The sequence below is a fragment of the Thalia democratica genome, chromosome 5, assembly GCF_965202585.1.
Source record: "Thalia democratica chromosome 5, ktThaDemo2.hap1.1, whole genome shotgun sequence".
Taxonomy (NCBI): Eukaryota; Metazoa; Chordata; class Thaliacea; order Salpida; family Salpidae; genus Thalia; species Thalia democratica.
This window is the reverse complement of record NC_139169.1, coordinates 56,987,060-57,011,635: the sequence shown is the minus strand read 5'-3', so window position 1 is coordinate 57,011,635 and position 24,576 is coordinate 56,987,060. Positions and strand designations below refer to the sequence as shown.

At 25.4% G+C, this 24,576-nt stretch overlaps 1 protein-coding gene across 1 annotated transcript; it reads right to left on the bottom strand.

The window, feature by feature from the left end:
- Positions 1-8,075: 8,075 nt before the first annotated feature.
- LOC145835582 (ethanolaminephosphotransferase 1-like) lies at positions 8,076-21,679 on the bottom strand. Its single transcript, XM_082943248.1, has 9 exons — positions 21,604-21,679; positions 19,852-19,920; positions 16,240-16,426; positions 15,442-15,582; positions 14,716-14,831; positions 12,167-12,272; positions 11,221-11,444; positions 10,794-10,976; positions 8,076-8,854 (listed from the first exon to the last, which is right to left on the bottom strand). Exons 1-9 carry the CDS (start codon positions 21,646-21,648, stop codon positions 8,792-8,794), a joined length of 1,134 nt encoding a protein of 377 aa, XP_082799374.1. The 5' UTR covers positions 21,649-21,679; the 3' UTR covers positions 8,076-8,791.
- Positions 21,680-24,576: the final 2,897 nt, after the last annotated feature.

Sequence of the window (24,576 nt, the reverse complement as noted above, 5' to 3'; positions counted from 1 at the left end):
CTGAGAAACGCTGTTGAGTAATTTTTATAAAGTTTTAGTGCATTTATGTAATTGTGGTATGATAAATTTATTTCGAATAGTATCCAGTGTATACTGTACTATAAACTAAAAAAGACGTAAAAACGTCACAAAACAATTATTTTGTAATAAAAACTTGTCAAATTTTTCAGTTTAAAAAAAACTTAAACAGTTTTTTTCTCTTTATTTTACTGAAATTCAAATTAAGGCCAGGGTTAAGGGTTGTTTGAAAAACTTTTTATCAATTGTAACCTGTATACTTATATTTTATTTTAAAATTCATGCTGTATTCATTAAAAAAGCTACAAAACACTCTTAAAACATATTAAAATAACATACAAATTTAAATAACTTTTGGAAACACTGTTAAGGAAATTTGGTTATTATATTTTCCATTAGAACACTAAATCAGTTTTAAAATGTCACAACATAACAACTCCTTTGTGATAAAAGTCTAATTTTAAAAACCTTATAACAGTGTTTTTGGATTCGTGTTTACCCAGAAGTTCCCGTTTAAAACTTAACTTGTTTAAGGCAGCATAGCAACTCAAATTAGTTTAAAATATTTTTTGACTGAGTTTTTTGTGAATATGCCATAAAACTCTACATAAAGGTACTATACAGCGTTTTTCTAAACTAAATTTTATTAAAAAATTTACATATAAAACTTAATAAAAACAAATTATACAGTATCCTTCTTTTATTGTACCGACATATGCAGGGTTGCCACAAGGTCAGGAAATCAGGAAAAAACTAAAAAAATGACAAAAGTCAGGAAAAAATGGGGGGTCTTTCACAAAAAGTCAGGAAATTTGATAAAGTTTTAAAAAAGTCAGATTTTGTCAGTTTAAATTTACAACATTCGTAATTTTCCATAGCCTTCAAATAATAAAAAATTAATTAAAAATCCTTTAAAGTTAGACTAAAATTGCAAAATTTTCTTAGAGTTTTACAAATTTATTAAATTTCCAATGCCTTCATCGATAAAAATTTAATAAAAAATCCTTTATAAAGCTGAAAAATTTTTCTACTAAGATATTGAACAACTACCCTACTTAAAAAAGCAGTTTTTGTAAGCTTTTTAGTGTTGTTGATCTATAGCAAGGACACTTTCTTAGTGAAACTGTGATATATACACAAAAGTTTATCTAGCATAATTTTAGAATCAAAGTGTTTTTTGTTTAAGTAAATAATTGAAGCAGCAAAGTTGGAGGTAAAAATAAATGAGTGCAAAAAGAAAAGAAATGAAGCCCACAAATTGTGACTAGATTTAGAGAAAAGATTCTTTTCGACAAGTGTAGGGGAAGCAGATGAGAACGATTTAAGTAAAATGAGGCAAAGTTTTAACTGCTAAGAAAATTAAGCGGGATGCAGACCAGATAAAGGAAACCATATCTTTATTAGATGAAGTGCTAATAAAGAAACGGAGAAAATAAATTTTTATAAATATTAAAAAAAAGAATAATTTATTTATTAATTCAAGGTTTTTATTATGAAAATTCGTTATTAATTTAAGGTTTTAATTATAAAAGTTACTTGTATGCTATTTCGTTTATTTAGATACATTTATATTTAGAAATATTAAAAAATTGCGTCTTTTTCCAGACAAGCTGTGTTTATAAGGTAATAATACAAGTATTTTGCTGATAGAGCTCTTTATCGCAAATACATCAATCATAAACAGATGGTTTAAGTGATGTAATGGAAGTTTTATGATTGAACTCAGCAGAAAATTGTTGTTTTAACCTGTATTAAAATTAGATTGAAAACGTTATGCAATGTTAGATTATGTATTTTAGAATAAGGTTAAATTAAGAGTTTGAATAGAAAAGTCAGGAAATTTTTCTGAGCTTGATCCATGGCAACCCTGCATATGTTTATGTGTGTTAACTGATCAACTGGGTTCTGTAAAAAAATAAATACTGTAAAGAAAAAGAATAAAAGCTAAGGTAGGTGTATACATGTGTTCATTAAAATAGTTTCCACAGATTTTTAGAGGTAAATGTTTAATAATAGATACAATATATGATGTTAAAACCGACTGTTATAAAACTGTATAATATTTGTAATCATTTAGTCTAAATTAAATAAAGTAAACTAAAATACACAATAATATAACAAATCATATTATAAACTACTTAAATGAATAGAAGGAAGAACGAATTCAAACTTATTTACCAGTTGCTAATGATTAACACAATATATCTAATAATTACGTCACAGTATATATGAACGTTAGAATTAGCTATTTAATTTGTATTATAAAGTTAGATAATTTATTCTTCATGTTTGGTAAAGCAGTAAAGCGCTTTAATATGAAAAGTAAAATGTAATCTATTGTGAATAAAAAGTAAAACAACAACCATTAATTGCACGAGGTTACTAAACTGCACGAGGGGACTAAATTGCACGAGTGCACAAAATTGCAAGAAGATACTTTTTCACGAGGAAACAAAATTGCACAATGAAAATTTTGCACGAGTTACATTTTTGCACGAGAGTAAAAAAAAAACAGAAAAAAATAGATAAAAAAAATAACAGAGAAAAAAACTAAACGATTAATTAATAAAAAAACAAAAAGAAAAAAAAAGTTACTGACCGAGGGGAAGGATTAGTGGTAACAGTGATAGTAGAAATAAAAATAATAACTAATAAAAAAGTTAAAATATATAATAATAAAAAAAGCTACCGACCGAGGGTAAGGGTTAAGGGAAAACAGTAATAGAATAAGAAAAAACAAATAAAAAATAAGAAAATTATTTTAAATCAAAAAAAAGATTCAACCCGTGCAGAAATGGGACACGTTCAAAACCCACCCAGTAAAATTCGAGAACCGCTTACCTATCGAGGGTAACAGTGATAGTGAAAAACGAACTAAAAAAATGCAAAAAACATATAAAATAAATTAATACATAAAGAAAAAAAATCGGGTAGACTTTGATAGTATACCGCAAAAATGTCTCCGTGCAAAAGTGACCCTTCGTGCAAAAGTATCTTCATGCAATTTTGTGCACCCATGCAGTTTTGTACCCTCGTACAATTTTGTACGCTCGTGCAAGTTTGACAGCTACCCCTTAACGATACTTAATTAAATACATAAAGTCGAAATTTAGATATGAGTTTTATTGAACAGCAGCTGTTTTGACAGACAACAATGTGCCAGTCTGCTCAGGCTTCAACAAAACTGTGATATTAGCATGTTATGGCATAATATAAATATTATAAAAAAATATTCATGCGTAAAAGAAAGAAAATTGTTATCTATTGATTTTTGCATATAATTAGATTAACTGTTGTGTAAATTATAACATCAATTTGAACTAAAGCAAAGATAACTTAAACTTTTTGAATATTTCGATAATTATCTAAACACAAGTTAAACAAATCGACTTGAAAAGTTAAAATACAAAGTGTAATAGTAAATTAATAACTGTTAAATGTAAAACGAAAAAATTTATGGAAAAAAATGCAAACAAAAGTGTATGTAATACGAAAAACAAAAAAAAATCAGTTGTAGACATTTTCTACTTTTAGCTGTTTTTTTCTTTCTAATTCATAAACAGAAATTTGTTCCTATGTCTACAGCTTCCCATGAGCTCCGGTCTTTTGTTAATAGAGTTGATATTTGCTTGTAGTATTAGAATAGCTCTTTTAAGCAGAGTCTGCACGTATTTTTGTCTGGTTTAGGCCTAATTTATTTTTCCAGAGCCTTAGATTGTTTTTTGAGTCCTCTTGTTTTAGTTTGTGTATTAATGTTGAAAGTTCTGCTGAGTTGATGTATTGAATATAATTTTTATTTTCAGGTCTGCAATTAATTATTGTGTTATATGATGAAGTATTTTTCTTTATCTGGTTAGCAGCATATTTTGGTTTCATTTTTTTGCTGGCTGATGCTTCGTATATAACACTTTCTGTCTTGCAGTTTCCTTCTTTTTTTGGGCATTTATTTTCGTTTCTGCAGTTGCATGATTCATCTGTTTTTTTTCTTCTTGAATTTTTTTAATCATCTCATTATTAGGCATAGAGCTATAGCTTAGTTTAATGCAGTTTTTGTTGATTTACTTATTTAGACTGCTTTCTTTACTTAAGTTGATTTTGATTATTTTTAGGAACTTATTTCCTACATTTCTTCAACTGAACAGCAATATGGTGGGTTAAACAAGATGTATTTTTATTTAATTTTTTAGTTACTTTGTTATTTATTTTTGTTTACTTTATATCGAAGTTGTAGCCATTCAGTTTCAAAGCGTCATTGTATTTCGGTGGCAAAAAAACTTCGACCTTTTCAAGTAAAATAAAATATATTGTTTATTGAACGACAAAAAAGCGCTCAAAAAGTTTGGTTTAAGGACCTGGTGTACAAAGGAACCTTTCGGTTATCGAGTCATGTTCTTCTTTCATGCTGTCAAATAATTAGTTGCTGTTTGAATTTTTAGTCAATCTATTTTCTATAATCTTTGTATCTGTTTGAGAATTACTGGAGGGTGATTGGAATTAAAGTTAACGTAGTTGAATTTATTGTTTTGCTTGCTGTATTGGTAAAAAACTATGTTATTTTAAGTTGAGGTTTAGGTCAAAAAGTTTAATTGAAAATCAGGATTTTCAATTATTATTTTTATTTCTGTAGATTTGGCAAATTTATGCAATTCTTATTTTATTGACTCTACTTCTAAATTGCTTGTTCACTTATCCATAGCTATAAAACCATCATTTCTATAGACTCCATCTATTTGCTCTAGGATTCTTTTTTAAGTCTTTGGAGTACAACCCAACCAGTTCGCTTATATCAGCACCCATTGTTTGCTTCCCATTGTGATATCAAAGAGCTCGTGGTCATTCGAACTTTTGCTCGGTTTTGCCCATATTTCTTCTTTATCTACTAAAGTAGATTTTTCGGCATTGTATATCACTGATTTTTCTTGATCAGTGACTGTATCATAGTTTCTATCAAATTTGATATTTTTTATAAAAATTTTTTAGTTATTCTTAGGCAAGAATCTTTAATATCGAACTTGATTAGTTTATATCTAGGCTTTTGTACAACTTTATTACGTCTTCAGTACTTGTCTACTGGAAGAAGTTGTTTGTCTTCCTGATAATTTTGTTTATTTCTTCATCTCTTATTTTGCTTATTTGCCCTAAATCAGAATTTGAAGGGTTTATTAGTCTGGTTACTGGCGTGTAAAAAAAACTTTTCTTGTTGTATTTTAGTGTAACATAGCATCCTTTTAGTGGCAGTAGATTAATTAAATTCTCTTCAAGCTTTAATTCTTTAAATACTTGCTTAGCTTTATCTATTATACTGTTAATTACAGTGTTATTACTTTTTCTATATGTTTTTCTAATGAAATTTTCTTTTAATTTGATGTATTCATTTTGTTGTAGTTTGTAGTTTTATTCGAAGATACAAATATTTGTTTGATGTTTCTTATAATTTTTACATCTTTTCATAAGATCTTGGAACTTTGTGTGGACTTTTTGAACCAGGTTAAACATAATAAACTAAATATAAATTGTTTGCAAGTGACCGCATGGCCTACTGGTTAGGTAGATTATTTAAAATATATAATTTAATTGTCCGACTAAAGTATGTCCTGGACATGACGTTAAACTGTTCTGGTGTACGACTCGATAACTAAAAGGTTTATTCGTGCACCAGGTCTTTAGACCAAACTTTTTGATCGTTTTTTGTCGTTCAATAAACAATATATATATTTGTACTGAGAAATAATTTTGAATCTTTTATAATATGTTGAAAAAAGTTTACCTTCTATCGTATTATAAAAAATACTATCATAACGTTGGTTATTCTCAAGCTAAATAGTTCTTTTAGTATATATTATTTATGAACCAAATTAGATTTAAAATAATCATCATGAGTACAATTTTTTTTTGAATCTTATAGAGAAGTTTTGGTAAATAAAGAATATAGTCTAGTAGAACGAGTTCAAATCAAAAATAGTTTATTGGAGCGAAAATACAAATAAGCTTTGATTACATTTTACTATAACAAAATTAATAAGTAGTAATTATAAATTTAAAAGGATTTTCTAAATGTAAAACTGAGGCAAAAACTTTAAATAAAATTTTGAAACGTCAATTCCAGACTTTTTTAAAATAAAAAAAACACTCCGGTTCCGTTTTATATGTTTGTAATTGAAAAGTTACTTGATTGTTTTTGAATAAATATATTTTATTATTATCAAAACCTCAGAGTTATTGCGAATCTACTTAAAAAGTAATTAAGACGTTTATAAGTTTTCGTTTTTTGAAGAGTTTTTTTTTGTTTTTTATACTACTTACTAATCAATGTCTTTTTTATAGTATTGTTTAGGATACATTGTACATATTACAGGGGCCACTTTTCTTTATCTGGCCACAGGTTATTAGAAAATTTTCTCCAGGTTTTTTATAGTACATCTTTTTTTGACTATTTTTAGTAAAAAATTAATTCTAAGATACAAAAATTTATTTTTGATAGGTTTTAACTACTTAAACAATGCGTTGTTGCTAATTTATAATCTTTGTTTTATTCTACTGCAATCTGTACTGTTATATTGACCAATTTCTTTAAATTACTTCTCATATAATAGTTCAAAAGCCTTTATGTGACACTTGACATAAGTAGCCATTCAATATAGTTTAAAATTTGTTGTTAGTTTTAATTTTCTATTGTAATTTACTTACCTTTTTAGTTAAATAATTATTTATATTTGCAATAAATAGTATAAAATTAAATCAAAACAAGAACTAAAAGAAAACTTATAATGTATGAATAATTAAAATTTAATATCACTCACAAATAGTTTGTATTTCTACTTGTTTTACTTCGCACTAGTCTTTTATAAAAGTTTTTTAATGCAATTAATATTTTATCATTAAAAAAATTATTCTTACAGAACTCTTAACCATAATTTAAAATAGCTTACTTTAAACCTTACTAAATGATACTTATTATAGCTACTTTGAATAAACTAGGCATAACTAATGACTTAAAACTTATAACACACCAGGTCCTAGGACCAAATATTTTGAGCGATTTTTGTCATTCAATAGACTATATTTAAAGTCAATATTTATTATAGCTGCTTTAAAAACATTGCATCAGACATTTCTATTTGGTGCTGCTCTTGCTTTTTTTATTCTCTTAATATAAATTCTACTAGGTTCCATCAGTCAGAAATAGGTTCTTGTTGACTGACTTCACATGAAATTTAAAACAATAGAAACGCAAGTTAAAAAGTAATGCCATTAATTTAAGTAATAATTTATTAATTACTAATTAGAGACTTGTATACACCTTTTTAAATTATTAAGTTCACAATTGTTTATATAAAAATTATTAAAAATTTTAAAAATTTCAGGTTTTACACATTTTTTGTACGAGTTGCCAGGTTTCGTTTTTAAGTTTTATAAAATTCCAGGTTTTTTTTTTGCCTAAATTGTCGAGTTCAAAGTTTTTCAAGGATTCAAAATTTTGGACCACCCTGATATAAGATTTTAGTATTTCTAATATTAGCAGTTAAAATTAAGTTTCAAGTTAAGTTTTTATTATTAAATCATAAAACAAGTTTAACAGAAATTAACTAATTGAATTTTTTAATCTATATTCTTACTTTTACTGAATTTAAATTTTGTTATTACTTTTGTATGAACTTTTTGATAGGTTAATTAAAATCTCAAATTTAAGTATAAATATAAGATTGTTTTAAGTGTTTGAGTAAGTAACAAGTTAATAATTTATATATTATCTAAAGCTAGTCCAAACTGAAATCTTTAACAGCTAAATTAATAAGATAAAACGTTACTTATTACAAGTAAGCACAGAAAAAATATCAACTTAAAAATTTATAAAAAACATAATTTCGGGTTTTATAGAAAAATAAAAACTTATCATATACTTCGTTACACATTTTAAAGTATAATATAAAGCATAAATATAGTTTATTTATATTTTATTACCACTTTTGTCTTTTTTAGTTACACTCATTAAACATATAACATTTTTTGTTAAAAGTTAGGTCAATACAAAATATGTGTTAAAAGACTGTAGTTACACTAAATTGAAAGTTTACAATGCTACATAAATGAGGACATTTAAATACTTTACAATAAACAAACAAAAAACTTACTTAAAAAATTATAAGTGTCATTATTAAAAATTAATTATATACAAGAAAGTTTAAAAAGAGTACGTTGTTTCTTTGTGAAAGTATAAAAAAATATGAATTTAATTTTAATTAAAATTTAGCAACTATTACAAAAAAACAGGCGTCATATCATTAAAGTTGATCTGCCTTGAAAAACAAGAGAATTATCAAGTGAAAACATTAAAATAGACTGAATTATGCATCTCTTTAGCTGGCTGATTAAAAATAGAAACAATAGTACAAGATTACTTTTCGGTTAGGGATAAAATTTTGAAAGTTAATAGAAACATATACTCAATAAAACTAAAAACTTATACTCTGTAAACTATTTATCTTTATCTATATTTAATCTTTATCAATTTTAAATAAAAAAATGTAAAAACTTTGCTTATTTCAACGCTTAGTTATATCATTAGAACTACTGTATCAAATAACGAAAACTATGTGATAAAAAATCTTATTAATTTGAGAAGACAGAGTCATGGGTCGTGCGAATGCTAGCGCAACTTATCACCAGTCTCATTTTAAAAGATGACATTATTACTCCACGTTCACACTACGTCATCGAGCAGTGGAACTTTGTCTTTTGCAGCCGCATTGTTGTCAACACGACCTGCTGATTGTCAATCGAGCTGCTCCTTTATCGAGAACACCTTGATCTTGAGGTGGTCTGCCAGCCCGAACACCTGTGAGTCGTAAATTACACGTTTTTATATCAAAAGTTTCATACTTTGTATTTTTATGACAACTTAGAGCACTTTTTATTTTTAAAGTGCAATTTTTTATTGTCTTGACAATAAGTATTATGTTTCCATTTTATATTCTTATTAGTATTAATAATAATTCAAGACTAAAATATATAAAAATAATGCTTTAAATATGGTCATAAAAATTGAAAACTTATGTCAATTTCTTTTCAAATAAAAGAAACAATTTATTTTTTTTATTTAGTCATTAGATTGAATAAAAACTCAAAAAACACTTAAGTTACATTTCTTAATAGGAATTTAATACTTTTTTTTTTGCTTTTTGAACATAAAATGCTAAAAAAAATAACTATTTATTGCTGAAATTGTAAAGCTAGTTTAATTTTCTTATTATTTTTGGTTCTTTATTTTACCTTAGCTACTGAAAAAAATAGTCAACTTTATAGTCTTTTCAGCTACTTTAGTTACTAGTTATATGTTTAAACTGAAAAAAATAGTATTAGTTTATTAAAATTTCTTTAAATTACAACTAAAATAAATATTTCAGTTTGTAAGGATTACTTTTAAAATAACTTAGGCAAATTCTGTTTATTTAAATATATAAAAAAAATCATTGTTAATAGTAATTTGTGCAAAAAACTAATTCTACTATATGTTTTCATGTTTTAAAATGGTGTATTTTTAAAATAATATACTCAATATTTAACTATTGAACTAAATATTTTAACTTTTCTTATCTTTGTTTCATTAATTATAAAAAATAGGTTTTAACTTTAAGTGTTTGTTTTATCTAAAATACACTCGCATATATTTGATTTGGAACAACATTTAAAAACTTTTATATTAATAATATACTATTTGGGGCAATTACAAATGGTCATATGGTATATTATTCTACATAAAAACCAATAACATTGTACAAATTAAGAGATAATGTTTATTACTAGTATTCAGATAAACAACTTTTAAACTCAAACTATCAAAGTACAAAGTCTCATAACCAGATTGCTTAATAGTAAACAGCATTAAAGGCTGTACGTGAAATTTAAAATGTTCGTACTTATAAGTAAATTGTAATTGAAACATAGTCAACTAAATTTTCTTGTATTTTTATAAATCGAGTTAAAACAGCTTATTAAATAAAGCAACTGAACTATCGCCCTTAAACAGGAAAATTACTTATTTTAATGACTAATTATTTAAAAACAAAAAGTTGACACTGAATATGTGTACATACTACTTAAGCAAACAATACTAAAATAGCTACGAATCTTATTTATTTACAGATTTCAATCATTATATAATTTAAAAGTTAGAGCAAGAATAGTTTTTTAAGGTATATAAAAACTTTTTTTTTTACTTTTTCGTTTTAGAAGTTTATAACTACTTAAGTATAAACATAAAACCTTCTTAAAAAAACTATCTATACAATATACGTATAGCGAAAACGTTTTTATTTATATTAGTCATTAACTAAATGTTGTAGCTAAATAAATACTTTGAAATTAAAGGTAGATTTATAACAAATTTTTAAAAAGTATTAAATCTATGTACAGAAATTTTATATTCCATTCTTTTATTTTATAACCTGTTTTTTTATTGGTTTTCAAGTAATTTAATAGAACCAAAAATTACAACTTTATTTATTTACTTTTTGTGTTGGTTTTAAAAAGTATACATATAGTAAGAATAAACTTTTCATCTTAAGAAGCTATAGCCTCAAGTATATTTTATTACTACTACCTGAAAGAGCTTGCTTAATGTATAACGTTATTCATAAATATATTCATTAAAAAAAGCTCCAATTGTACAGAAATAGCAGACTGTACTATTTACATTAGGTTTAAAATAGGACGCCTGAGTAAATTTTAACAGTCTTAACATTAAAATTTCAAACAATGGTCACACACAAACGAACCACGTGGTAGGCGTAGTGGAGATGAGCGCAGGTGCACACGATCATGGTGGCTAATAACAAGTAGTAGTCAGCGGGATCACTACCAAGTATCAGTGAAGTACAGCATGCAACAGTGAGCACTATCAGCATTTTGTTGAAAATTTGGCAGCGCGTCGACGACATTTGTGCCACAATCAGTCTTGCCTACATATACATTTTTGTTATACAAATTAAGTAGAAACTCTTCAGTCATACAACGATCTTTTGCTTGTTTTATAACTTCATTTTTATTCCTTGCTTTTTCTTAAAATAATAAGGTATAAAAAATTTGGAAGTCAAAATATTTTATTACAATCAATACACACTCTACTTAAATTACCTTTACAGTTACTTGAACAAAACTTCGAAATCTCACAATCTAAAGAGTTAAACACAATTAAAAACTAACAACAATGTTTGAGAAAATAACTCCGCTCATAAAAGTCACCAGCCTTGGGTGAGCTTCCAACAACGGTCTGTGGTGAACCCAGTATGACGTAACAAGGAACAGGAGAAAGGGGCTTATGAGGGGGATGCAGCCCTCATACACTGATACTTGCTTCCACTCTCCCCTCTTGTAGCAGTAGTGGATGTTGTACAAGGCGAAGGGAATCGTCAAAATAACCACTCCACCTGATTTAATCGCAATTATTAATTTTAAGCTATTTTTTCTTATTTTTATAGTCGTGCAAATATTAAATTTACTTTGTTCAATTATTTCAGTATTAACTATTGAATTGATTTTCTTTTGTAAAAATGAATCATTTCTACACTTGAAAAACAACTTGGTTTTTATCATCAATAAAAAATTGATTCGAAAAAAATATCTTTTATCAACTAATTTTATTTTTTGTTAATATATAAGTTTTTCTCTTATAGTTTTTCAAATAAAAACCTTGTAGTAACATATAGCAATACTTCATTGAAAGTTGTGTGCTGTACTTAACTAAAGAAAAACTAGTTAATTAAAACTATGTTGTGTACAATACTACTTAATTAGTAAATGATAACTTACTATTTTTTCATACGTACAAAGAAATATAATTTAATGAATCAAATAAATTGAGTATTAAATTTGTGTACGTCACTTCACTTCAGTATGTTGTTAACATTACTCAATATACAATGTAGAACTTGAAACAATTAAAATCTATGCACAATTTATAACTAAAAATACTTTTAAAGGTTATGTATCTAAGAAATATCTCATTTTTATTTTTTACTTAAAAATAAATGCTGTATTGGTATTTTGTTACTTTATTTTCTCAGAAAAAAAAAAGCAACGTGAAATATTGCAAACAAATATTAACGTAAATTAGACATATTGATTTTTTCTAAATAGGAAGTATACTAACCATAAGTCATGTATTGGAAAATTTCACAGTAGTTGTAACCGAGAAATCCAGCTTTCCAAACATCAGCGCCATACATTGCAGTCACTAAATATACAATTGCTAACACCTAAAAATTTTTAGTTACAATATAACTATGTACATGTTCTTAAAATAAAAAAACTTTGAAGGTGACAAATATTTACAAACTGACTAAACTTGTTAAAGTATACAATGTACTATATGATATGTTTTGTATAAGGATACATTCTAAGAACAGCATTGATTTTTCAGCAACAACTAAATATTTATTTTAATCAAGTTTTTTTTTTTTACAATACAGTGCTTATTCACTTATCCGGACAGATTCGGTCAGAAGAAAATTCAAAAAAATTTCAATGGTTAACACAAAAATTCATTCAAAAAGTTTCACAACTTTTTAAATTTCATGACTTTTCTGCTGAAAAATGTAGAAAAACTATAAAACAAACGTCTATTATTTCTTATTTTAGTAAAACTTCTAATAAAAGCTAGCTTGTTAGGAGTGATATGTTTCCGTTAAATTGACTTTAAACTTTGACAAAGTTTCCCGTTTTTTTTCTGTCTGTTTTCTTTTAATTAAAAAAAATCTTTTATTTAATTTAAAGAGATAGTTTTACATTGTTTTTTGTTTTTAATAAAAAAAATATTTTTTTTTCTCCTAAACATAAATTGATATTTTTTTGAAATCAATATTTAGGGAAGGTGGAATTGCAAATGATGAATTTTACTTGTTTGACCCTCAAAAAACGTATATAGTTGGAGAGGGTTAGTAAGTCTGATGGTTTTTTAACATAAAAAAATAAATTAATTAACCTAAAGTATAGCTTTTCTTATTTATCTTGTTATTATATATTACTCACAATTACTATGTATTTGTTTTTACCATTACACTTTTATTATGCACTGCATTTTATGCAGCAGTTATATTTTTATATGAAAAAAATATTTTTTTGTAGTTATCCGGACATGTTTACAGAAAAATTTTGCCCAACGTGTCCGGATAAGTGAATAAGCACTGTATTTAATTAAGAATAGATTATAATATTGGAAGTTTTAAGGAGTGTAGTTGCAAATAACTTATATAAGTTTTTTATGGTACACTATAAGTTCGGAAAAACTTAGTTAATTTTTCATTTATGGTGGTAAGATAAAATTTAAACTAAAGACAAATAACAATATGGCTTATAAAACAGTAAAAGCAATAAATAAAAAATAAGATTCATATAAGAAAGAGTACTAAGTTTACAGATTAAACTTATATTTAAGCTACTGATTAGATAAGGATGGGAGTGTTAACTAATTTTTAAACAATGTCGACTATTACTTCACATTTTTCGCATAACTTTAAACCGTTCAAGCAATAATTTTTGTACTTACAAACCAGCTATTCACTTAAAGTTATAAGTAGAAAAGACTCTTAACCTTTGTTGAGATAAGTATATAAAAAAATTCAAACTTAACTGCTGTTCACAAAATTGATAATAATTTTTTTTTATCTACTATCAGAAAAAATTAAGGCTTAAGTCAAAATGTACTGAAAAAAAGTGTTGAGCAATGAGAATTTACTTTTTATGACATCAAACAAACACAAAGTTACGTAATTTTATAATATAAATTCTAGCCACATTTTTAAATTTTTTTTTTTAACTGAATGAAAAATACGGCTAATTAAATGTTTAGTAAATGGCAGTTGTCTAAAAGACTTTTTGTTTAAACTTAACAAATTACTATTTTTATTTAAATGTGTTTATTTCAACTTGCAATAAATTATTACTTGAGTATAAGTAAAATTATTTAACTTAATCCAATGTAAGTAATCAAAAGTTACTCAACTTTATTACTTTTTTAACAGAAGAAAATCATACTTTTATTTAAACTATTATAACAAAATAAATCATTTAAATGCAACAATTTTAGCAAATAGTTTTTATATAAAATTTTTAATTTCAACTTTGTACTAATTTGTTTTTTGGTATATGTTAGTTACATTTCTTCCTTTTTTATAAAATACAGTAGGTGATTTATACATTAACTATGATAAATACATAGTTTGTCATTGAAAAACTTAATTTTTATGCAAAAGCACCAAACTAGACTTAGCAAACCAAAAAGTCAGTTGTAATAAAATTTTCAAATGCGCATGATTACGCCTAACAAATAGTATTATTTTCTGCTGTGTACTACTAGCTAAATTCATAAAGTATGTTGTTTTACCAATAAAACTACATATCTTTCATATGAAAGGATGTTACGTTTTTTAAAATATACTAACTTATTAGAGGATAACGTATTAAAACTTTCAAAAAGTTGTATTACTTAAGTTCAAAAAAAAACTTTAAAATTCAGTGGCGACAATAAACATACCAAAATAAAAAAATCTATAAATTTAATTATAAACCTAAATTTATAGTATACTATTATGTAATATATATTTAGTTTTACAAATTTAAAATCACTAGAGTATACCCAACCTTTAAATAAAGTTTATCAGAACTTAAAAACTTATTAAAATACATAATACAATAACATACCACTTGCGAGAGGTCGTAAGCCCATGGTAGGTACAAGACTCCTGTGTTATATTTTTCCCAGTGGGATATAACAAACGCCACCATTGTAGCCATATGAATGTAATACAGATGGTAAACTGTTAAATAATCAAGTATAACATATATAATAAGTATAATATTTTTGAATTAAACATGTATATTAGTTTTTTTCTTAATTTAGTTTCAATAAATTTTATTTGAAAAGTCAAACATGTAAACATGCTGAATTTTACAAGCTTATCAAATATTACAAAAATCTAATTAACTTCAAAAAAATTGTTGAAAATTATTAATAAAACAGACATTCAAAGCCCATTAAATACGACCTTTTTCAGTTGAACTTAATACAGAGCTTGAAAATCTCAAGTGGCTTAAAAACAGTTTTTAAGAGAATAATTTTTAAGTATTTTGGGCATTTAAAACAGCTTATTTTACAGTTAAACCTTATTAAAACGTAAATAAAAAAAATTAAAGACGTACAGCTGATTGAGAATAATTTAAAATTGTAAAACGCAAATTTATATTGCTAATAAAAAATATTTTAAATAGTTTTAAAATTTATAAAATTTTAATATCTTGAACTAATATATATTTTTTTCTGAAAAAACTAATTTAAATCAAATGCTAAAAGTAAGCTAATTCACACATTTACTTTTTGAGTTAAAATTAACGCTTATTGAGACAGAACAATTATCTTTGCAAACCAACTTCCAACAGAGTCACTGCCAAATATTGAAAATACGTTCAGTGTGAAGAAGGACACACACCACGAATCGATGCCGTGGTCAAACAGCTCCCCTAGTGGCGAAGATGTTCCTGTTCTGCGAGCTTGCTTGCCATCACACCCGTCTGTTAATGTACTTAGCTAGTAAAAAGTATTTCTACATAAGTTTTTGAACAATTTTTATTTTGCTCTACATAAGTGTATTGATGAAAATTAAAGTATCAATACACATGGGTTTTCAAACACAAGAATTTGTTCCTTTTTTAACAAACTTTTTATCAGCATTCTATAGCTTGAAAAATATGGTCCATAAAAAAGTCTATACAAGTCAAAATAAAAAAAAAACAGTTTGTACTTTATATACAGCAAACGTTCTACACAGACTGTTTTTGACGGATAGGAAAACAGTAAAAGTTAAATAAATAAACTACTACATTTTGTTCAAACTTACTCAATGAAAAAACCTAGCTTCTATACACTAAATGCTATCACTACAAATAAATAAAAAAACTGGTGCATTAAAAAATGTAGCAATATCTAATCTAATATATCTCTAAAGCAGTGAATATACTTACAGTCTGTTTTTTTTTTAATATTATTTGCTGTAGCTAACTAATTAACTATTTTAAACAAAAAATAAAAAAACATATTTCAATGTATAGAAGATTTTATAAAATATTATTAGTTTAATTGGTTTTTAAATCCCCTATTAGCCAAAATGCTAATCACCTAATCAATTTATATCAAAATATTGTCTAAAAACTTAAAATATAAATACTAACCAAGGGTGTGCGAAAAGAACTGGGCAAAGAATGAGAACCACCACACCCACAGTGGCATTGTTGACATGGTAGTTTTCGTGATGGACACATAGGTAGGATCGTACACACTCAGCAGTATGTACTGCGAAAACAGCAAGATAAAGCCACTAAATGTCATCAGGTTTGGAGCTACCCAGCGGGGAAATAACTGTTTAAAATTTATGTTTTGATTTAGTTATATCTAAACATTATTGATTTTTTTATATTATATATATACATTTATTTAAGTTAATTAAAGTTCAATTTATTATATTTTTATGTAAAGTGTTGAAAAAATGTGCATACTCTAATGTGATAACTTTATATTTAAAGCAATGGACTGTGAAAAACTTTAATTTAAGTTTAACCACGTTAATTTCTTTTTAATAAACTTTTAAGTTCAAAATTTTAAGGACTGGTACTTATAATAATACTCATAAAAACTTAATTTCTGATTAACTTGGTTTAAACCGAGTTGGAAAACTGCAGCCTGTGAACCAAGTAAAAAAAAATCAATAAATTTTAATTCGAACTTGTTTTAAAAGCTTGTTTTTTATTTTTATAGTATAACACATACAAATAAGTTTTTAAAGCCATTTTAGATTGTCAATTTTAGAGGATGCTAAATGCCTTGTTTAAACTTTCAAACACTTTAAAGCTATAACTATTCAATGGGTGGGTGTCACTTTTGCACGAGCGTCACCTTTGCACGAGGGTCACTTTGCACGAGGGGACACTTTTGCACGAGGGGTCACTTTTGCACAAGGGGACACTTTTGCACGGGCGTCATTTTAGCATGAGGTGACACTTTTGCACAGCAACACTTTTGCACGAGGGGTCACTTTTGCACGAGCGTCACTTTAGCACGAGGTGACACTTTTGCAAGGCGTCACTTTTGCACGGAGGGTCACTTTTGCACGAGGAGACACTTTTGCACGGCAACTCTTTTGCATCATCTAGTTTATATAAATTAAGATTATAAGTATTAGTTAATGTATTGCAGTACATTATTATATTGTTCTACGTAAAACTTTAAATAAAAACTTAACATTAAAATTTCATTATAAAACTATCTCATTTTATTCATTCAAAACAAATTGCGTTGTTCAATAAAAATTCGTCTAACTAAAAATTAGAAGCGTGCAAAATTGAAAATCCGTTCAAAATTGACTGATTGCTTAAATTTTTTGCAGTTCATACGTATATTTGTGAAAACATAACGCTTTGCAAAAATGTTGCCATACAAAAGTAACGTTGTGCAGAAATTTTGACGTGTAAAAATGTCGCCGTTAACAAATTACCCTGCGTGCAAAAGTGACGCCGTGCAAAAGTGTCCCCTTGTGCAAAAGTGACCCTCCATGCAAAAGAGTCACCGTGCAAAAGTGTACCCTCGTGCAAAAGTGACCATCCCTGCAAAAGTGACGCCGTGCAAAAGTGTCCTTTCGTGCAAAAGTGACGCCGTGCAAAAGTGTCACCTTGTGCTAAAGTGACGCTCGTGCAAAAGTGACCTTTCGTGCAAAAGTGTCCCCTCGTGCAAAATTGTCTTCGTGCAAAAGTGACGCTTGTCAAAAGTGACCCGTTCCCCTATTCAATAGTATGATTGTGAACAAAAAGTATCTAAATTGATAGTTTATATAGTATTAATTTTTTAATCATGTATTGATTATATCTAAAAAATAACTAGCTGAAAAATTAAACCAACAACCTTTTCTTCTAAAACAAAAACAACCTTGTAACATTTACTTTTTACAACTTGTACGGAACTATCAAGTACTAAAACACATATAGTCAAAAATACATTAAGTATGCTGATTTACATAAAGAGCAGTTAGTTACGTGAATTCACTTTTGCAAATTAATACTTTTTCTTAAACTCTTGGTGGATAAATAACCATTAGTTAAACTTTTAGAAGTTTAAATATATTTCAAAACTAAAATACACAGAAAAAATAGTTCTTATATGTTCAATGTTTGTTGTAATGAACAATGTTGCAAAATTGTATAAACATTTAATTTTTCTATGTAGTATAATATAACATTAAGTTTAAAGCTTAATTTATATAAAAAGTTATCAACTTATAAATTTAAAAAATGGTTTATTTTTTGTATCTCAAGAAAAATACTGACTGTACAAATATCAATCAATATATGATGCTTTGTCATTTTAAATAAATATCTTAACCTAACCTGGCAGTGTTTTCCATGCACTTTTTATTACATTTTTACTTTTCAACGGAGTGAATATAACATAAATTAAAAAAAAAATGCTTTAAAATCCAAATCAACAGAAAAAATTCTCTCACAATTTGATTAACTTTTTTATGATTTTTCTAAAACGTAAACACTAAATTAAAAGTAACATAATAAACAAAAATTGGTCATAAAAAGGCAGGCTTACTAATTTTAACAGTAGTATAAGTTCAACTGCAATACAAAATTAAACTAACTAGAAAAAAATTTAATTTAAGTAAACTATTATTATTTGGAAAAGCAAGTATAACAAAAGTTATAAAACATATAAATAGTGTTTAATCAATATTACAAAAAACGTTACAATATTTATGTTTCTTAATTTAGTACAATACAAATCAACTTGTTGTAAAAACAAAAGGTCTCCCTTAATTACCAGTACATAAATTTGGCTAAAAAGACTGTAAATAAATATTAAATACGAAAAACAAATATTTAAAAACTTAAATAATAATAAAACATAAAATACAGCTTAGCTTATTTTTTGCAAAGGAAAAAAATCTGAAAAATATGATTCTAAAAACATTAAAATGCTCAGTGAAGCAAATATGTATTATATAGTGATAAAATGTTTACTGACCTAAAAAGCTGAGTGATAAATTTTTTCTATTAATTTTTTTTAGTTTTTTCAATTTTTCTAAAATTTTTAAGTGTATGTTTTTTGTAAATGTTTAGTGGGAAATTAAAATCAAGAAAAGTTTTTCATTGTTTTTTCTATTAAACTACTTTTCATACCAAAATATCATTATATCACACTAAGAACCTTCTACCTTTTTACAAACTAATTTTTTACACAGTTTTGAAATACTATATCATAATATATGCTTTTATTATTTTTAACTTAGTTGCAAAAATCTATTTTAGTTTTAATAATTTATTAAAAGTTTATTGAATAAGGGTTTTCAACCTTAAAGCATTTTAATCTTAAATGTGCATTAAAAATGTGTAGGTTTTTAAAAACAATCATTTGATTTTTTTATTTACTTGATGCCATAAAAAAATCACAAACAAATATTGACTGTGTCCTGGACAGATTTAAGCGTTATTTTCAATATATAAATCTTGTTTATATCTAACATAAATGTTTGTTGAAATTCCAGGTTTTATAAGTGTTTTCACTGAATTTGTTTAAAATTCTTGGTCCTTCTGGTTATTTTTTGACTAAATTTTCAAGCTCTAGATTTTACTAGGTAAAATAACCACCTTTTAAAGTAAATTACCAATTTTTTCCTGATAGTACAAAAATTTCAGGACTTAACTAACTTCATTGAACAAACAGTAAACAAATAAAAAACGTTAAACTAGTTATCTTTATAGAAGTATCTATTACAAAACATAAATTACCTTGACAAACTGATTCCAGAACGGGTGCATGACATAGTTAGCCAGTGGTGAAGTATCCACACAACTGTACTGTTTATAATTAGATTTAGTTAATACTATAACTTTCTTTAAATTATATATAGGTAAGTTGATATTGAATTCTAAAGAATCTGTATCAATAATAGTAAATTTTTAAAGTAATACAAAAGAATACTACAGATTTAGTTAAAATAATTGTAAATAAAATTAGAAACTACAGTTTCTAAATTAGTTTTTTTATAAAGAATGTATGAAATAAGTAAAATTAACTCAAGAGTAAACAAAAATTTAGAATATAAACTAGTTTCATACTAATACTGTTTCTCATCTGTTTTTAAATTTATATTTAAATTAATTTATATTCATAATTAAGGGCATGGGGGGGGGAGGGGGTAAACACCCTTTTTTGATTTTTGATCTTATTTTATTTAGTTTTTACTAAGCTACAAAATGCTTTCACAAATTTAAAAAATTCAAAACATTTTTTTAGATATAGCCGGTCAAAGTTAGAGGCAACAATAGGTTCCTTATGGGAGGCGCAAACTAAAACGGCAAAAATAGACTATTTCACTAAAAATCTATTTTCTCCTACGTTTTTTGAGATAACTACCTGAAATTTTCAGGACATGTTCCTTGATATATTTAGAACATATTTGGAAGGAACTTTTTAAAAATAAAAATTTTATATAAAATATAAACAAAAAAAGTTTTTTTTTTGTTTTTTTATAATAAAATTTAATTTTAATTTTTTTTTAAATTCCTTCGGACAGAATTTTCTAAATATACCAAGGAACATGTCCTGAAAATTTGAGGTAGTTATCTCAAAAAACGTAGGAGAAAATAGATTTTTAGTGAAATAGTCTATTTTTGCCGTTTTAGTTTGCGCCTCCCATAAGGAACCTATTGTTGCCTCTAACTTTGACCGGCTATATCTAAAAAAATGTTTTGAATTTTTTAAATTTGTGAAAGCATTTTGTAGCTTAGTAAAAACTAAATAAAATAAGATCAAAAATCAAAAAAGGGTGTTTACCCCCCCTATGCCCTTAATTTGTTATACTTAAACATAACTATAATATTTAATTTATAATATAGGGCTTTATTTACATAAAAATATAACTGAATACTTCTCTAAGAGCTTAAAAACCTTGGTAAAAAAAATATTTTTGTATAAGTTAATCTTTTGATAAATGAGTTGTGTAAAAACCAATACTTAAACTTAAACATATTTTTTAAGAACCATATAAAAATGTAAACTAACCTTTATATAATTAAAAAGTAAATTTTCTGAGAAAAAAACCTTATTTAAATGCTAAAATACAGTTTTAAATTGTGCTTTTTTTACTGGTTGCTAATGGATGAATACTTAGGACAAGTTTTAAATAAAGTTTAAAAAGTAGAATTTTAACATTTTATTTTCTGTTTCATTAAAAAAACAACTGTAAATAAAATTTAGTATTTGAAAATAGATAAAAAACTAATTTAAAAATATATTATAAAGTGGACTTATTTGCTTCAGAAGTTGATAAATATTTCAACTGTACTAGTTGCTACAATATTGCAAAAAATCTATTTAAAATTTAATTCATTTTAATAAGACATAAAAATTATTAAAGGCTCTTCTTTTCAAATAAAAAACCAAAATCTGTTTTTTTTTTCAACATATATTCCATAAAAAAATTTAAATAGATTATTTTATATTACTTTCTGTTGTTCTATCAAAATAAGAAAACTAACCTTGTATGTGTCAAATCCTTTGCAATGTTCTTTAGTCAAATACATTGTGAATGTTTGATATCTTATATGAATAAAACTAGCTGTTTAAAATATTCAATTAGGAAAACTTAAATTTTGTTTATGTTAATCTAGAAAATGAATGGGTTTTATAGATTTATATAAATTTTCCTAGAGTGGAGCAATTGATGAAAAATACAGACACCTTTATTTAAAAACACTAATTTAAACTTCTAATTATACTTATAATTTAAACCTAATACTAAATTAGTGTGAATCAAGGTTACCATTTGTTTTTTAATTTCAATTAAAGAAACTTTAAAATATTCTAAATAATTTAAAATTTTTATAAATTAATTTTTTGATTATTTAAGAGTAGAGTAGTATCTTATACTAATAAGTTATTAAATTTTTTCAACAAAGTTATTTGAACTTTCAAAATATATATGACAAAATAAATTAAGTAGGAAAGCATTTATAAACGTACAAAAAACAATAGAATAAAGATAGGTTGAACAATATATTTCAAAAAGATGTATGAATTGTAAGAAGTGAGGTAAGAAAATAGCACACTGAGCTATCTATAAATGTGAAGAAAATTATGGACTTGCCTTTTAATAAAGGATCACAACAAAGCATCTGTGAATTACAGTGAAAGTGAACTAAAATATAATTTCTAGAATAAAAAGGATTAAATTTTTTATAGGCTAAAGTTTTATTAACTTCTCCTATAAAAAAAAAAGTAATAAAAACTTAAGAAAAACTAATAACTGTCCTGGATAAGAAATTCAAAGTTATAAGACATGTCAACCAGAAGTTTCTTTGTGTATCATATTAAGGTTCAAACATTTTGAGCATCTTTTTTTTCTATAATAAAACTATACTATCTGATAAACAACAAAAAAAAAAGACTCTAAATATTTGGTTCTAGGACCAGGTGCACAAAGAACCTTTTGGTTATGGAGTTGCATACCACGAATACCTCTTTACATCTTGTCCAGGATAAACACCTGTTTAATTTTTTTTTCCAAGGTAGAAAAACTCCAACGATAAACGTTTTCTGAAGGTCAAGCAAGTGAGTTTGAGCTCATTATGTGTTATTCCACCTGCCACAATTTAAATTGAAGCCTTTTAATGGTGAAAAAAAGGTATTGATGTTAACTTGATTTGTTCATTTTGTTTATAACATTAAATAATTCTTATGGCTAACTGAATTTTGAACTACTAAAGCATAACTACCATAGATTTTTAAACAAAACTGGAAAACCCTAACTTAATTAGTTGATAAGTTTCCCAAAGTAGAAAAAAACTTGGAACAGACTTAAGTCTAACAAATAAAGAACAGTATTGCTTTAGTCAGTGAATAAAGATTTTATTACTACATTATTATTTTTTTATAATTTTTATAAACATTATAAAATTTTTATTTATACTTTTTAAGTTTGTAAGTTCAAGCTAATAGTCGACTTATTAAAAACTCATTGTATAGTACAAACTTTAACGTTTTTAAAAAGCTTCCTTATATACAGTTTTTTGTTACTTACATTTACTTTTTTAATTGCAATATGCTAGCTAGATAATAGTTATGTGCTGCATATTAAATAGTGCTCTATCTGTTTGTTTAAAAAAATGAAAAATAGTTATATCTTTATTATTTTAACTTTGTCAGTAGTTTTAAATAAATGAATTACTTATGACTCTGACAAATACGGAATTCTTTACACCATAATCTAAATTAAACATACTTAGTAATTTAATTTTTAGTCAGTTTTTAAGACATACTAGGTCGGTTGTTAAACTTTTTTTAAGAACTGCTTCCTATTGTAAAAACATCCGTATAGAAAATTAAAGTACTATTGAAACAAAATACTGTATAAAACTAAAATGTATAATTCAAGTATATAATCTTTAGGTTAGTTATTCTACCTAATAGCATTATATACTCGACAAATATAATATTCCTACACTAAATATTAATTACTTTACTAAGCTCGCCTTATCAAAAAACCATATTAGATTACAAATAAAATTGAATGAATTTATATATAAAAAGCAAGTATGTTAATTACTTTTTTTCACGATAAAACTAAATGTGTTCTAGTTTTACTTAGTTATGATTTTATATCAACTCACTTACAAATTGTATATTACAACAGTTAGTAATAAAGGTTGTTTTTTTTGTAACAAACAAGTTCTTATAATACAAAACAACTAAATATTAAATAGAGTAACAGTAAACTACTTAATTTATGAAATAAGTTTAAATAATTATTTCTTTCTCAAATACTTAATGCCGTAAGTAGTTTTATATTGCTAATTGCAATTGAATAATGAAAATTGTAATAAACTTTAAATGAATAATAAAATTACACTAACATTATTGTTTATATTTTAAGTGTTTTTATGTAATATTTATATTGTTGACTTAGTTTTTAAGTCTTAATTTCTTTAAACTTTTTTGTTTCATTTTGGCAACACTTTTAAACTAAATATAATAAACTAAATAAGATTCAGTTGACTTTTAATAAGCGTATTTTACTTGTGAATAAAAAAAACCATCAATATGGTGTTGAGAAATTTGATAAATGAGATAATTAAATCCTAAACAAATGTAAACAGTAGAAAAAAACATAACGTACAATATCTAAATACGGTAAACAGTTTTAAACCCAGAACAAAAAGTAACATAAATAACAAACTAAAAATTATTAATTACATGTTTAAAATTGTTATATCAATTGATATTGTATTGAATATTTACTTACACATTGTTCCTACAGCAAAATGTTTAGACTTTTTAGAATTTCTAATAAATGTCGCAAGTACATTAAAAAAAAAACTTATTAACTTTAAAATAATACATCAAAGTGTTGCAAACTTTATTATAAACTTTATATATTATGCATATAAAATTTTTGATTTCAGTTTTTATAGATTTCAATTTTTTAAGTTTTTTATTTTCTATTTAGTAAGTTT

Bases quoted from the DNA above. Each gene is read 5' to 3' on its own strand.
- LOC145835582 (XM_082943248.1), bottom strand. From the start codon at position 21,648: ATGTATTTGACTAAAGAACATTGCAAAGGATTTGACACATACAAG. The intron at 19,921-21,603 runs GTTAGTTTTCTT...AATTATAAACAG, and splicing joins AAGGATTTGACACATACAAG to TACAGTTGTGTGGATACTTC. The intron at 15,583-16,239 runs GTTAGTATTTAT...GTACATTAACAG, and splicing joins GTTCTTTTCGCACACCCTTG to ACGGGTGTGATGGCAAGCAA.